Raw genomic sequence first — 14,912 nt, 5'->3', positions numbered from 1 at the left:
GTTGATTTCTGACTTACACGCCTAACAGCAGGAGATTGTTGGTTGTTATTATAAATTTGCCTGTAAGATGATAAGAAATGCACAATGTCCTGAGCTTAAGACATACTCACGGTATGCTTATTTAGGCCTTTAAATATGCTTGGTTTGACAATTTTTTTCCCATTTGATTCCATTGGCTATTTGAGTAGTAGAAGCCCTCTTTGCCCATGAAGGACTTGATGGAAGAGATGCTTTGTTTTTCTTCATTGCTTTGTTAACACTGAATGCTGACTATGAGCAAGGGAGGGAGACGGTCCTTATGGGGCAAATCAAGATAAATAGGGTAACAACTCTCCCTCCTGTGTAGTGATGGGACTAAAACATGTGCCCAGCTTCCTGCAATGTGAAATAGAATGCTGGGCTTCCAAGAAGGAAGGTCTCAGCAGCAGGACTGGGGAAAGACTGGAACTATAAGTGCTTGCTTTGCATCTGGGCTTTATAGCACAGGTGGGATTTGAATAGACCAAAATTGTGAAGAGCGTGAAATGAACATCATAGACAAAGGCAAAGACATACAATATAAGCAAAGGCAAATTGACTAAAACATAGGGTACGCGAAAGGCGAGGAGAAAAGTAACTATGAAGAAAGATTATAGTCAAAGAGTGAAAAAATTTTAATATTGTACTGAACAGTTTGAATTCGATTCGTACCTAGTTTGGAGAAATTACCATTATAATATAGTATGATTACTACAGTTAGAAATAGAGGTGAGCATAGGGTGCTAAGCAAATGATAAGAAGGAGCGTTAAGTCAAGATAGTATAAGGGAAGTGTGAAAAGATTTTCCAAAAGAGGTACTGTAGAATTCAGTTGCAGGAAGAGAAGTTAACTAATTAAGAAGAGGTGAGGAGGGGAGGGAAGAGGGCCTAGGAGTGGAGAGGATCCAGTGCCAAAGCCTGCAGCCTGCCAGCCTTCAGTTATGGCCAAGTCTCAGAGTTCAAAGGCCTCTGTTATTGTAGCTTCTCTCTATTGACCTTTTGTTTAAATTTGAGTAATCATTTTTCACTTTTTATGAAACACATACACATATGCACATGTATATATCTGCTTTCCTGAGTGCCTGTTCAGCATGAGAGAAGCATTGTTATAACACCAATTTGAATTAATTAGAGCCCAAAGGAAGACACTTGTTACTTTGGTTATCATTTGTTATTTTTGTAAAGTCATTATTTAATTTAGGCATCTTGAAATATTAAAATTAATTCATAACTCCCCTTACTGTCTTATTCTCCCAGTACCCCAGGACCTCAGAGTGGGAACTGTCAGGCTGACAGTAATATAGCTGTCCTGGAATGGATGAATTGTATAATCTACTATTTTAGTGTATAAAAAGTGAAGCTCGCTGGCTGTTCCACAAAGGAAAAGGAATTGATTTTGGAATCTTTTAGAAATAGGAATCTAAATTGAGAACACCATTTCTATTGTAGCATTTCTTTTTATTGCTGTGAAACAGTGAGATAAGACAAATTGCAGTTAAATATTAGTTAAGGGTCACAAGATGTGCCATATAAACATTTTGGGCACTGTTTTCAGCTAATACTAATCTTCCATAGATTAGAACTTATTATGGTTTAGCAATATTAAAGATATTATTGCTGGGCGCGGTGGCTCAAGCCTGTAATCCCAGCACTTTGGCAGGCCGAGACGGGCGGATCACGAGGTCAGGAGATCAAGACCATGCTGGCTAACACAGTGAAACCCCATCTCTACTAAAAAATACAAAAAACTAGCCGGGCGAGGTGGCGGGCGCCTGTAGTCCCAGCTGCTCGGGAGGCTGAGGCAGGAGAATGGCGTAAACCCGGGAGGCGGAGCTTGCAGTGAGCTGAGATCCGGCCACTGCACTCCAGCCTGGGCAACAGAGCGAAACTCTGTCTCAAAAAAAAAAAAAAAAAAGATATTATTATAGCAGTGCTGTGGATGGAACAAATCACTATGTAACTTTTAAACTTGGTCTATTACATGCTTAATTTAAAAAGGATGTTAATTTAAACATTTTTCAAAAGATTTTTGAATATTACTCAATTTAAAAAATCTCATGGGCTGCTTGCTTTCTTACCTTCAGGACAGGATTGTTTACTCCAGACATGGCATTTGAAGCGATAGTCAAGAAACAGATTGTAAAGTTGAAAGGGCCTTCTTTGAAGAGTGTGGATCTGGTAATACAAGAATTAATCAACACTGTGAAGAAGTGTACCAAAAAAGTAAGTTGGAATTATTTAACTTTCCAGGACATGGCTTTGGTTTACCAACATTCCCTATCTCATTGCATGATTCTCTTTCCCTGACCCTCACTTTGTTACAGATGTTGTGTGTTTGCCTACAGGGAAGGGTTGTGGAAAATACTGAGTGGGAATTGCTTTCATGGAGGGCAGACATACTGTTTTCTATCATTCCTAATACGGTGGTTTAGAAAGAGTGTATTTTCTTTGGCTGATTTTCCCCTTGTTGTCTTAAACAAATAAACATTATTTCCAAACTATTAGGCAAATGCCCTAAGCTTATTTTTCCTGTGGTGCATGGATGAGAGTAATTGTTAGAGAAGGAAATCATCGATAGTACGTATATCATAAGAAAATTCTTCCAAATTGCGAATATGTATTCCACTTGAGCCTGGGTGTTCTGGGAAGGGGCAGTGTAGTGTAGTGGATAAGAACCCAGCCTTGGAGTTTCAGTGACCTAGATTGAAATCCTGGCTCTGATACTTTCTATGTGACCTTGGGTTTAACCTCTCTAGTCTTGTTAATTTATCTGTCAAATGAGGATGTCACCATCCTCATAATAGTAATACCACTTTAGTGAGGATTAAACAAGATGATGCCTGAAACCTATGGGCCACCTAACACACTGATTAACCATAGTTTAAGTGCTCAGTAAATGGTGGGTGATCCATAAATTGCCATTTTAGCAGCAGGGAAGTGTTGAAAAGATTTTCCAAAAGAGGTACTATAGAATTCAGTTGCAGGAAGAGAAGTTAACGAATTAAGAAGTGGTGAGGAGGGGAGGGAAGAGGGCTTAGGAGTGGGGAGGATCCAGTGCCAAAGCCTGCAGCCTGCATAAATATTAATAGATATTTATAAATAGATATTAATAAATAACATAAATATTAATAGATATTCTCTACCCTGAGTATCTATTAAATCTATACTGTAGAGTGCTGGGGTAAGACTTCCCAAGTAGGAGGATTCCTCACTGAGGAATATGGAGAACATGTGCTGAATTTCTTGGTTCATGGAAGGAATATCTTGTATTGAAAAACACAAAAGGAGAATTAGTGATGGTGTTTACAGTAGGGTAGGTCTAGCCCCCTGACAGTTAACATTCATGCTTCTAATATTTCTCCAACCTATGGATAATTCCATTTTTGTTAGTTTTGTTATCCTTCCCTTTATAGATGGTTACAAGGAATGTGGAGAACGTGTGCTGAATTCCTCGGTTCATGAAAGGAATATCTTGTATTGAAAAACACAAAAAGAGAATTAGTGATGGTGTTTACAGTAGGGTAGGTCTAGCCCCCTGACAGTTAACACTCATGCTTTTAATATTTCTCCAACCTATGATAATTCTGTTTTTGTTAGTTTTGTTATCTTTCCCTTTATAGATGGTTACGAGGAGTTACCTTTCTGAAAAACTGGTGGGAAGAAAGAGAGAGAATGAGAGGGACAGAGAATTAGAATGAATATGAATATTAGTTCCCATTTACCTGACAGAAGGGCTCAGGTAAAGAACAGATGTACATAGGAGAAGAGGCAAGTGGGCCGAATTCCTAGATGTGAAGGCTGAAAGAAAAGCAGTAAATGGAACTAGCTTGGGACCCAGAGGTGACTGGGAGTTTCAGACCCCTTTTCTAGAGCTCCTACTGCTCTTCCACCTCATTTCCTAAACTCCTGGTTTTTCTTCTCCAAAACAAGAAGAGCCACAGGAGTAAAGGGACTGAGGGACAGAAAGAAGAATGCACATGGAGTTGAAAAAAATCAATCTTTCTACCGGCTCACCTCTTGGAAAGCTGAAGTCAGTTGCTAACAGTTCTCATCCCTGCTACCCTCACCTACTCTTCAAAATGCAACCTATCATGTCCCTTGTACATTTAAAGCTCTCTTAATTGATCTCTTTGCTAACTTTCAAGATTAACTGATACTGAGTTTCCTAAGGATTGCCACTCTCAGCACACAGATGTGTTTAGCCAGAGGCTTCTCTTTAGGTTGTCCATGTCTCTTACTCCTGCCAATTAACCTGTCTTCTTTACGAGGGACAGTTGTGCTGCGTTTGTTCCCAAACCCATTTAGCCAGTCGTACTTATTTGAATAATATACTTTGAATAAACAGAGTAATTAAACTGATCCAATGCAAAAAAGACTTTGAGTTTTGTTTCTATGAAAACTAACCTGAATGCTGTGAGAAGACTTGATAAATGTTAGCTGCAAAAGCTTTGCTATTGACTAGGTGTAGGCAGGATAATGGCAAAAGAATGTGTGTGTGTGTGAGGAGGGGATTATAAAAATCTGAATAAGTTTGGCATTCAAATTATTTCACAAGTATCTTCAGGTTCTCCCTCCACTGTAAAGAAAGCAAAACTGGAAATCATAGATGAAGGATGTGGTTTATGTAAGACAGAAGATGCATAACTCCGATCAGCAGATCCATATGCAGAGAACAGACCTTGGCCTTACATCAAAAGATTGGCACATGTGTGGACATTTATGTTTTAAGTTATATAAAGTGTTTATGGTATGCATGAATCTTTCTTTTTTTTTTTTTTATCATTTCCCATTTTATCCAACCTACTGGAAAGCCAACAGTCAGTTCTGATGGCATGGGATGAGACAGCTTGTTCCCAGACACTTTTTGGCTTCTATTCTTGCTCTCCACCCTTTCCATTATGCTCCTTGGATTGGTCTTCTATATATTTTTACTATCTTCTCAAAACATTTTATAGTTTGCCTTAGATAAACATAAAATCTAGCTTTTCCCCTGAGGTTACTGTTTACCCTTTAGCTTTCTTCAGTGAAGGATATTTATTCTAGCCCAAACTGGAAAAATCTGAGGGCCTTTATTGGGTATGACATTTGCCCACTTCTCCTTTTGTGGCTTCCAAAGATTATTCCTTCACTTTCTCATAGTCTTCCATTAAGGCCTAGGTGGTGCCAGCTGTACCTGTTCCTTATATTCACTGTCACCACCAAGTTCCAGGTCACTCCCTTGCATTCTTCAGGATCTTTAGAACCTGGCTTACATTTTTCCTCTCCATCCCCAATTCACCTTCAACTTGGAAGTGTTCAATGTCCATGCGGATATCATGTCTAATGCCTGAAAGCAACTTTTCCTTGAGATCTTTGCTCTCCATTCAGTCTGAGCTAGCACATAGTTTCATGACGTCTGGCTCTTGTTGTCATCAAAAAATGTTTTACTAGGAAATTGTAAACCCTTTTAAAGGGCCTGCAGAATGCTGATCACCCCCTTCATCCTCTTTAGATTTTAAGCCAATTGGGAAATTAACGGAAAAGCTCTATTTTGAAGGTTTGAAATTTAGTGTCCACTTCACTGCTGACATGTCTAGGTTGGAAAATGTGTCTGGGCCTTGCTGCTAAAGTGGGAGCCTCCTGTTATTTCCCCTTCCAGCATTAAACCTTAGAGCCCATAAGGTGTACGGGTGAGCAGATGTACATCCATCATTAGTTTTCTTATCTATTACTTCAGTTCCACTTGGATTAACTTGGCCACCTTTTGAAACTCCAGGACTGCTAAAATTTACTGCTTGTCTTTATTTTCCTTTCCCCACAGGCTTCTGAAGAGCTTGGAGATATTTGTCTATTTGTGTGAACTGGTGCCACAATATATTCATGGTCTTCCTCTTAGTCCAATTTCAACTGCCGCCCAGTAGTGCTTCAGTATCTTAGTAATTAGCAACTTCCTGTGTTCTCCATGATAATGATGTTACACTTTTAGCACTCTCTTCAAGCCACCTGACTCATCACTTTCATCCTCACTTTCAATGAAGATTTCGCAGAGAAAATAGGGGCCATAAATGGGCACTATGAAACATTGATTCTTGTCTTCTATCCCTCAAACTTACCTGTATTCACAGCCACACCCCCTTCTTATCCTCTCTGTTGAGATACTATTCCTGACCAAGGGGGTAGGGGATGGTTTCCTATCTGTACTCTCACCTCCTTTGAGGATGTACTCTTTTTAGCCTTTTATTTCCTGAATCATCATCTTCACCATCACATTTAAAAAAATCAGCTTATAAATATATCTATGTCTCTCCAAATTTAAAAAAAAAACAGTGACAAAGACTCATCTGCTGCCCTACTTTTCTCCTTTCATGGTCAGCCTTCTTGGGAAAAAAGTAATTTATGCTTTGCATCTTTGCTGTCTCATCTCCAGTTAATTCCTCAACTGAAATTTGGCTTCTAACCCACTATTCTATAGAGTTAATTATTGCAAAGATCAGTGAGAGTCCTGATTGCCAAGCCCAGTGGACACTCTTATTCCTGAGACTATATTCCACTCTCTTTATAAAGCTGGCACTCCTCTCTCATGGGCTCTCTTCCCTCTTTCTCTTTATTCCTTCTCCACCTCCTTTGAGCATTCGTCCATTTTTGCTTGCCTCTAAACACTGGGATCCCACAGAGGTTACTCCTGGTTTTATTCTCTTCTTACTATATTTTCTCCTTGACAGATCATGTCTGTGATAGTTCAACTACCACTTAAAATATTGCTGATTCCCAAATCTGTACTTCTAGCTCAAGCCTCTTTAAGGGAGGCTTGACTGCAACTATTCTCTTTTCTTACTTAAAGTGCTGAGCGTTACTTTTAAGCCTGAATTACTCCAGTGGCCCCCTAACAGATCTACTTCTAGCCTGGTCACCCTCAAATTCATCTTTGCTACTGCTTGCAAAGTGATTTTTCTAAAAAACAGATATACCTTTTGCCTATATCCTCAAAATTATTCAACGACTTCTCAGAGCCTTGAGAATAAAGTTCAGCTAATTTAGGGTTGTATTTAGCTTCCCCGTCTGATCTCTGAATACTTCTCCAGCTATATCTTTGGTCCCACCGCTTGCTTCAGCCATTCTAGATGATTTGCACTATCTTCAAAGATTTTTCATGCCTTTGCCGTTTGCATAAGTGATTCCTTTTGTCTAGAATGTCTCACTTTCCCTCCTGTGTTTACCTGCCATCCCCTCTCATTTTTAGGGAGCCAGCTCAATCATTCTATTTTCCTTAAAATCTTCCCAAAGGGCCTCTGTGAGTCCCTTCCTGGTCTCTCTCCCAACTCCCCTTTTAGTGCTTCTGTTGATACCCTATGTGTATTTGTATCATAGCATTTATGATACTGCCCTGAAATTTGTTTGTATTTATTTGTTTACATATCTCCTCTTGTTGATTATAAGCTCCTTTGAAAAAAAGGCACTGTGTTTTTTATCTTATCTAACTAGACTGTAACACAGTGACCAACTCCACATATGGGCATTTTATAAACATTTACTGACAATTTAGATGTTCTAAAGTTATCCAGTGGTCACAAATATATATACTTGGTTTTAAAAGAGTATTTTAGCCATTCCTTTTAAGATGATACAATTTAGGCAGATTTTCTTTCAAACATCTATCCCTTTCCTTATGCTGCATTTTGATGTTTTTCATTTTTGGCCTTATTAGGTATACTTTCAATATCTTTTATTTAAAAACGGGTCTAATTAAAATATTTTGCAAAGCAAAATAATCCTAATTAGAGTTGAGTCTGCTGGGACTTTATTACTTGCCTTCTTTTGAACATGAGCCATAGATAAGGTGACTATGTAATTTATTGTTCAGTACAAGACATTTCTGAGACTTAAAAGGGGGTGCTATGAATACTTTCACTGGAGTAATAGGAGTAATCAAAGACTGCCCCAGGCAATGTGAAAATAAGTAATTCCAGCTATATTGTAATTATATATATATTTCTGTTATAGCGTATATACATATATAAACATAAAATACAGTTTTCATTTACAACTCCTCATGTGATGCCTTATGTGTAAAAACCTTAAATGCTTTTTTCTTCAGCTGCATTAAATAAATATCAGTGAAGAACATATGGGATTTATGTGTGTTCAAACAACAAAACACAAAGCTAGACTCCTAACCTGGGGGAATGCATTTCTTCCCAGATATTTTCTCACTGTTGTCTCTGGGGCACTGGAGGATAAGACAGGAACATTAGAGCTTTATGAGCTATTTGGCTTCATGCCAGGGACATCTCAACTTTAAAATTATTTTGACGGGCATCTCTTTTCAGAGATGCTTTTCCTTACCTCCTCTTCTCCAGTGCATCATCATCACAGGGTGCTGAAGGTCTTTTCAGGAAGCACTGAGAGGAACATCTTGGTTTTTTTAACCACAGTTTAGCAACTGTGACATTTACTGGCCTTTTGGGAAACCGCATTCTTGGATCATTATCATACTAATTAATTGATTTTTTTCCTGTTTAGAAAAAAAAAGTTTTGCAAGGGGGAAAAAAAAAAGATACCTTAGTCAGCTATTAGAAATACAGGGAAAGGGCCAGGCGTGGTGGCTCACACCTGTAATCTCAGCACTTTGGGAGGCCAAGACAGGTGGATCACCTGAGGTCAGGAGTTTGAGACCAGCCTGGCCAACGTGGTAAAACCCCATCTCTAATAAAAATACAAAAATTAGCTGAACGTGGTAGGGGGTGCCTATAGTCTCAACTACTCAGGAGGCTGAGGCAGGAGGATTGCTGGAACCCGGGAGGTGGAGGTTGCAGTGAGTCGAGACCGCACCTTTGCACTCCAGCCCAGGTGACAACAGTGAGACTCCATTTCCAAAAAAAAAAATTAAAAAAATAAATAAAGGGAAAGATTTTCCATTAAGAAGTGCTGTTAGAAGAAATGCTGAATCTTGTGGCTTATTAGGTAAGTAAATATCTAGCTCTGAATACACATAACTAAACAAGTGAATCCAAGTCCTTACCATGGCTTCCAAGGCCCTGCACAGTCTTGCCCCCAGCTTTTCATCTCTAAACTCATCTCCTCCCCTTTTTCTCCTTCTCTCAGTCCTCTCCAGCTGCACTGGATTCCTTATTTATTTAGCAGGCCAATGAAACATGACTGTAGAGTCTTTGCACTTCTCATTCTTCATGTAGGAAATGATCTGCCCCAAGATAGCTGCATGGATCAAACCATTGCTTGTTTCAGGTCTCTGCTATTCAAATGCCCCATAAAGCAGAGTCTTTCGCTGACTTTTCTGTTTACAGTTGCATAGCCCTCCCCCAAACACACACACACACACACACACACACACGCCATTGTTCATCTACTTACCAAACTTTATTTTTCTTTGCCGTATATATTACTCTTAATATATTAATTATATTATTTATGTCTGTTGTTGTTGTCATAAGATAATCAAGGGGCCTTGAGAATACAAGTTGCATGAGAATAAGAACTTGGCTTATTAAGCTCATTGCTCTGTTTGTCAACCCTAAAACAGCCTGGTTTTCAACAGTAATTATTGAATGAATGATTAAAAAAATGAATTATAGCTCATTGATTCAGTAGGTGATGGTCAATTTGTCTGAAGTAGGATGAAGGAAAATGGCTTCAAAGCATCATACTATTTAGGACTTTCTTTTAGGTTTATGTAGATGTGCTGTGATTTTTACGCTGCATGAAAATACTTGCATTTCACCTCCTAATGGTTGCCACCCAGTCAAACTCTGTGCTGTGCTTTGCATACAATACATGTCTAATGTAATAGACATGGTGCCCAGGTTGGTGCCATGTAATAGCCTGGTGCCCAGGCTTCAAATCAGACAGGTTATTAAAGTCTGAAACTTTTGTTGGGTATTTTAGGAAATTCAGGCCTGGGACTCAGTTTTAATGTGATAGAATCTCACCTTTTAATCTTAACACTCATTAAAGGATTTGTAATCTTTATAATTGGTTCTTAATTTATAATTTACCATGGTCCCTGATTTTTTTCCCACTTTCTGTTTTGAAGGGTTTTTTTTTTTTTTTCCATTTTAACTGCTCATTAATGTGTCTACCAGAGATAAACTTGGGAAGAGAGAGATGAAAATCTGATTATGATCTTCAGGTGTTGTTTTGCCACCATGTCAACCCACCCTGACTTCCTTTTTGGATGTTTTCTGAATTACTTAAGTAACAGGCCTTTTGACTACTCTGCGGCACCCAGTTTTATTCACTCAAGGTTGGACTTTTAATTTTGTTTTTGTTTTTCTACTCTCCTTGTTTCTTAGGTGAGGACTTTTTTGTTTTTATTCCTTAGCATTTCATGAATAACACTTAGCATTTCATGAATAACACTCTTCATTTCTCTGTTTAAAAGTTTTTCCATCTTATACCTCACCACTTCTCCTGCTCTTTGTGGAAAATATTTGAGGTTTCTAGATTAAGTATTTGCCCACCTGGAGAAGGAAGCCTAACATTAGCCCACTTGGTCCCAGTTCGCCTAGTTGGGATCTGGCACTCCTTTCTGCTTCCTGCCAACTTCACTTTGACCTTCCTTGACTTCTCACATGCCACTCATATGCCAATGTAGTACACCCCATAAGGAACTTTCCCATTAACCCCTGTGCAACTTAGAAAACAGTCACTATTTCTTGATCTCTTTATATTAGAATTGCTTCTCATCTTCAATCACCTTTGTAAATTTTTCTACAAATACATCTGTTTAAAAAATTTTTTTTCATAGCAAATGTGTTGTGCGCAGATGAGTGTCTTCTCATATCCTGGATAAATCCAACACTATGCTATACCAAAACAAAGGATGGCTAGTGATTTTGTCGGGTTGGGTGGGTGGTTAATTCACAGAAAATGAAATAAAAAAATTGAATGCTCTTATGAGTGCTAAAATTCACTCATCACTTGAATTATTTCTACTTGGTTTGTAGCAAGCAGCTAGCATTTAAAGGTTTATAACTTTTTCATAAAAACCCTTATCTTTAGGTCAGCCAAACCAATCAAGTCAATTTAAGTATAGAAAAAATTTTGTTCTGACTTTATTTTCTTAGTGAGGTTTGGTATGGAACTATGAACAGATGGTTACCTAATAACTCCAGTTTTTGCTAGAGGCATCGAACTTGTTCCTCTTGAAGATACAGAAATCTTGCCTGGTCTCTTGACCATTTCAAGAAAAATGTACTAGCATAGCATAGATCTTATGATGTGATAAACTGTTAATACATTTTGGAAGTGTATAATTTTTGTTTTGTTGGATAGAAATATCTTCCAAGTTTTTTTTTTTTCTCTAGGAAAATGTGACTTATTGAAATTAAATTTTTATATTGAGGTTCCACCAAAATAATTAATCACTACCCTAAATAACACTTATAACATTGGACCTTATTAAAACATGTTTTGCTGCTTTCTCTCAGAACATGTATAATTAAAATATTCTCCTTGAATTAAATGTTGAAGGTTTTGATTCCTAAAGTCATGTATATTGTATTGTTTCTCCATTGAATCTTCTTTATTGTTTAAGAATACTCAACGCAGGCCAGACATGGTGGTGGGTGCCTATAGTTCCAACTATTCGGGAGGCTGAGAAAGGAGCATTGCTTGAACCCAGGAGGTGGAGGTTGCAGTGAGCCAAGATGTGTCACTGCACTCCAGCCTGGGCAACAGAGTGAGACTCTGTCTTAAAAAAAAAAAAAGGATGTTCAATGCAATTTTAACAATAAGCCATTTAGAACTAATTTGCTGTATAATAAATGTATAGCTTTGACTACAAGTTTCACTACTATAATGTAAGCATCAAATCCTCAGAGGACCTCTCATACCTGGTTTATGCATTTATTTCTTCATATTTCCCCTTGGTTTTTAGAAAATATTTCTCTTATATGACTATTTATCTGTATAGGCAACCTGCCACTCAAGACTATGTGGTTTCTAATATCAGGTGTTATGACATAAACTGAGCATGGAGCTGGACTGTAGCAGTTGCACAATGAATGACTGATGTGACATAAATTTAGGAATGTAGTTATTATAACTAATAGCAAATCCTTAATCCCTTGACTCTCTATAAACCAATTTATAGGTTATTTAATTAATCATTAGAGGAATAAAGGCCTAAAGATGACATCTTCTACATCAATATTATTTGGGCATACATAATTAATATTCTAATTACTTTGACAAATAATAACTCCTGTATTCTTACAACTGTAGGCTTTTAATTTGACATTCAAATTTAAAAAGTGCAAAAATGATTGACAATTATAATGGAATAAATGATTGAAGAAATGGTGATTGCACATTAAATAAGAGACATAGAAGAGAGGTGAGGGATTGAATTGAGCAATCAAAGTTAAGTATGTTTTAAAGCTAAGTAAAGGGTGACGCAAACTGAGCAGGGCACAGTTTGAATGAGATCATGAAATAATCTCATTATGAGATTAAATGAAATAATGAAATGAGTGGTAGAAAGCCTAATCAGAAATCATTTTAAACGTCAGTAGGACTTTTTTTTTTAAAGCCTCTCTATGTATGTATCTTAAGAATTGGGACTATTTATATATTTGGGACTATTTATATATAAAAAGAATTGGGACTATTTATATATATTTTATATTTGAAAGCCAGCAGTTAAAACCAAGATTTTGGCTCTTATACTCCCACAATCAGTTCAATATCAACCAGCTAGTAAACAAACCAGTTGTTTCGTTAATGCCATTCAGTGATGCCTAAATCTTACATTGCTTAGTGTCTCTTCAAGGTTTTTCCTCCTTTGTCTCCATAATGGTAGTTCTTCTAGTGTATACTCTTTCTCTTTTGTTCTGCTTAGAATTTAGGCTTATTGACTTCCAGTTGTCTCAATTGTAGGTACAAAATTGTGGCTCTTACAGATTCCTTTTCTGGTAGAATTAAGCCCATGGGCAGTAAGCTTGGAAAGATCAGGAGATACACGCATGCACACAGATCAATCCTCCTGCCAAGGCCAGTAGATTGGAGGCATTCTTAGATGTCTGTACTTCATGGGATATTCTTGTCATTTTGGCCTTTCCCTGACTTAATGATGGCCATGTACTGGCCTGGGGTCCTTCAGCTATCAAGTGTTTAGTTTCTGAATAAATATTTATATTGCCACTATTTGATGGTTTTAAAAATAACTTTCTGCTGTAATCTGTTTTCTAAATGTTGTTAAAGGCATCCCAGTCTTCCTTGGTAGACATCAATTGCTTGCGTAGTTACTTCTCTGAGGCAAAGTGATTCTATAATAGTCTGGCTGTCATTGAATAGCTTGGGAGGCTGTCTGGGTGCAGGGGAATTGATTGTCTTGGTGGCCTAGGGCAGGCTAATGGTTGATGTCAGATACATCACTCAGGTTTGCACTAGTCAAGAAGGACTGGAATTGATCAGCCATCTCTTCCACTCTGAAGGCTTTTATGAGCCTCACAAAAAATAACTTGCAGGACTTTCAGAGAGTTAAGAGGGGTTCTGGTATAATAGAGCTTTTTCTGGAGAATGTTGCCAAAATGAGAAGTATGAGCTCCATTTGTATCTTGCAATAATTCATGAAATAAGCCCCCAGGTGAGCATACATCTCAGGATTCAGATAAGAGCCAGTAAGGGGATGAGAAATCGAGGACCTCATAGAGACACTGGTGATGATTTTTGAGGTAACTAAAGCAGTCAGGTTTCTATGCTTTTATGATGTTATGAACATAATCTATATCCACTGTAGAAATATTTGGAAAATATAGATAAATAAAATTATGCATTATTCAAAGAATTATCTCTATTAACACTTTTTAGTATCGTGCAAATCTTTTTCTATGCAGGGAGAGTAGACTTGCAGCAACGGAAGATTTAACATATATGAGATCTTGTGATTATGATGGTTCCACGAAGTACTGTAGTTTGTTATCTTGCTAAGACACTAATATATGTTGTGCATGCTATAAAGGTAATGTGCACAGTGACCCCAGGTGACCATACAGAAGCCACATTTCAGGGAGGCCTTGATCCAAGTCCTTACAAGTTTGGAGAAATATTATATGCTACCATATTACTCAAGAATGTTGGTATTTGTAACATTGGGCTATATTCTTGAAAAATATCAAGGGTATATGGTGGTGTGTGACTCTGTGCGTGTGTGCATGTGTGTGTGGATGTGTCTTAGTTCATTTTCTGTTGTTTGTAACAGAATACCTGAAACCGGTATACAGAAAAGGGATTTATTTCTTTATACAGAAAAGGAATTTATTTCTTACAGTTATGGAAGCTGAGGAGTCCAGCACTGAGGGTCTGCCTCTGGTAAGGGCCTTCTTGCTGGTGGGGACTCTGTGCAGAGTCCCAAGGTGGTACAGGGTATCAGTCATATAGTAAGGGCACTGAGTGTGGTAGCATGCTAGCTCCGGTTGCTAGTCCTCTTCTTATAAAGCTACCAGTCCCACTCCCATGATAACCTATTAATCTATTAATCCATGAATGGATTAATCCACTCATGATGGCTGAGCCTTCATGACCCAATCACCTCTTAAAAGCCCGACTGGTCAGTGTGGCCACATTGGGGATTGAATTTTAGTATGAATTTGGAGGGAAGAAATATCCAAACCAAAACACTATGCTTGTGCATAATCACATTATATATTTAGTAGCCTAATTTTCTTCACTTAGTGTTGTAAATACCTTACCGTGTCATTAGCTATACAAAATTAATGTGCAAAAATCACAAGCATTCTTATACACCAGTAACAGACAAACAGAGAGCCAAATCATGAATGAATTTCCATTCACAATTGCTTCAAAGAGAATAAAATACCTAGGAATCCAACTTACAAGGGATGTAAAGGACCTCTTCAAGGAGAACTACAAACCACTGCTCAGTGAAATAAAAGAGGA

At 37.9% G+C, this 14,912-nt stretch overlaps 1 protein-coding gene across 7 annotated transcripts in view; it reads left to right on the top strand.

Moving 5' to 3' along the window:
• DNM3 (dynamin 3) overlaps positions 1-14,912 on the top strand; it is a 556,545-nt gene that overhangs the window by 199,202 nt on the left and 342,431 nt on the right. For all 7 annotated transcript variants that reach the window (XM_025399962.1, XM_025399954.1, XM_025399946.1 and 4 more), the window contains exon 10: positions 2,102-2,240. In XM_025399962.1, coding sequence (XP_025255747.1) covers positions 2,102-2,240 — 139 coding nt within the window. The remainder of the gene's footprint in view (positions 1-2,101; positions 2,241-14,912) is intronic.

The sequence above is a fragment of the Theropithecus gelada genome, chromosome 1 (assembly GCF_003255815.1).
Source record: "Theropithecus gelada isolate Dixy chromosome 1, Tgel_1.0, whole genome shotgun sequence".
Classification (NCBI taxonomy): domain Eukaryota; kingdom Metazoa; phylum Chordata; class Mammalia; order Primates; family Cercopithecidae; genus Theropithecus; species Theropithecus gelada.
Note: the sequence above shows the minus strand (reverse complement) of the source record. Positions and strands in the feature narration are given on the sequence as shown.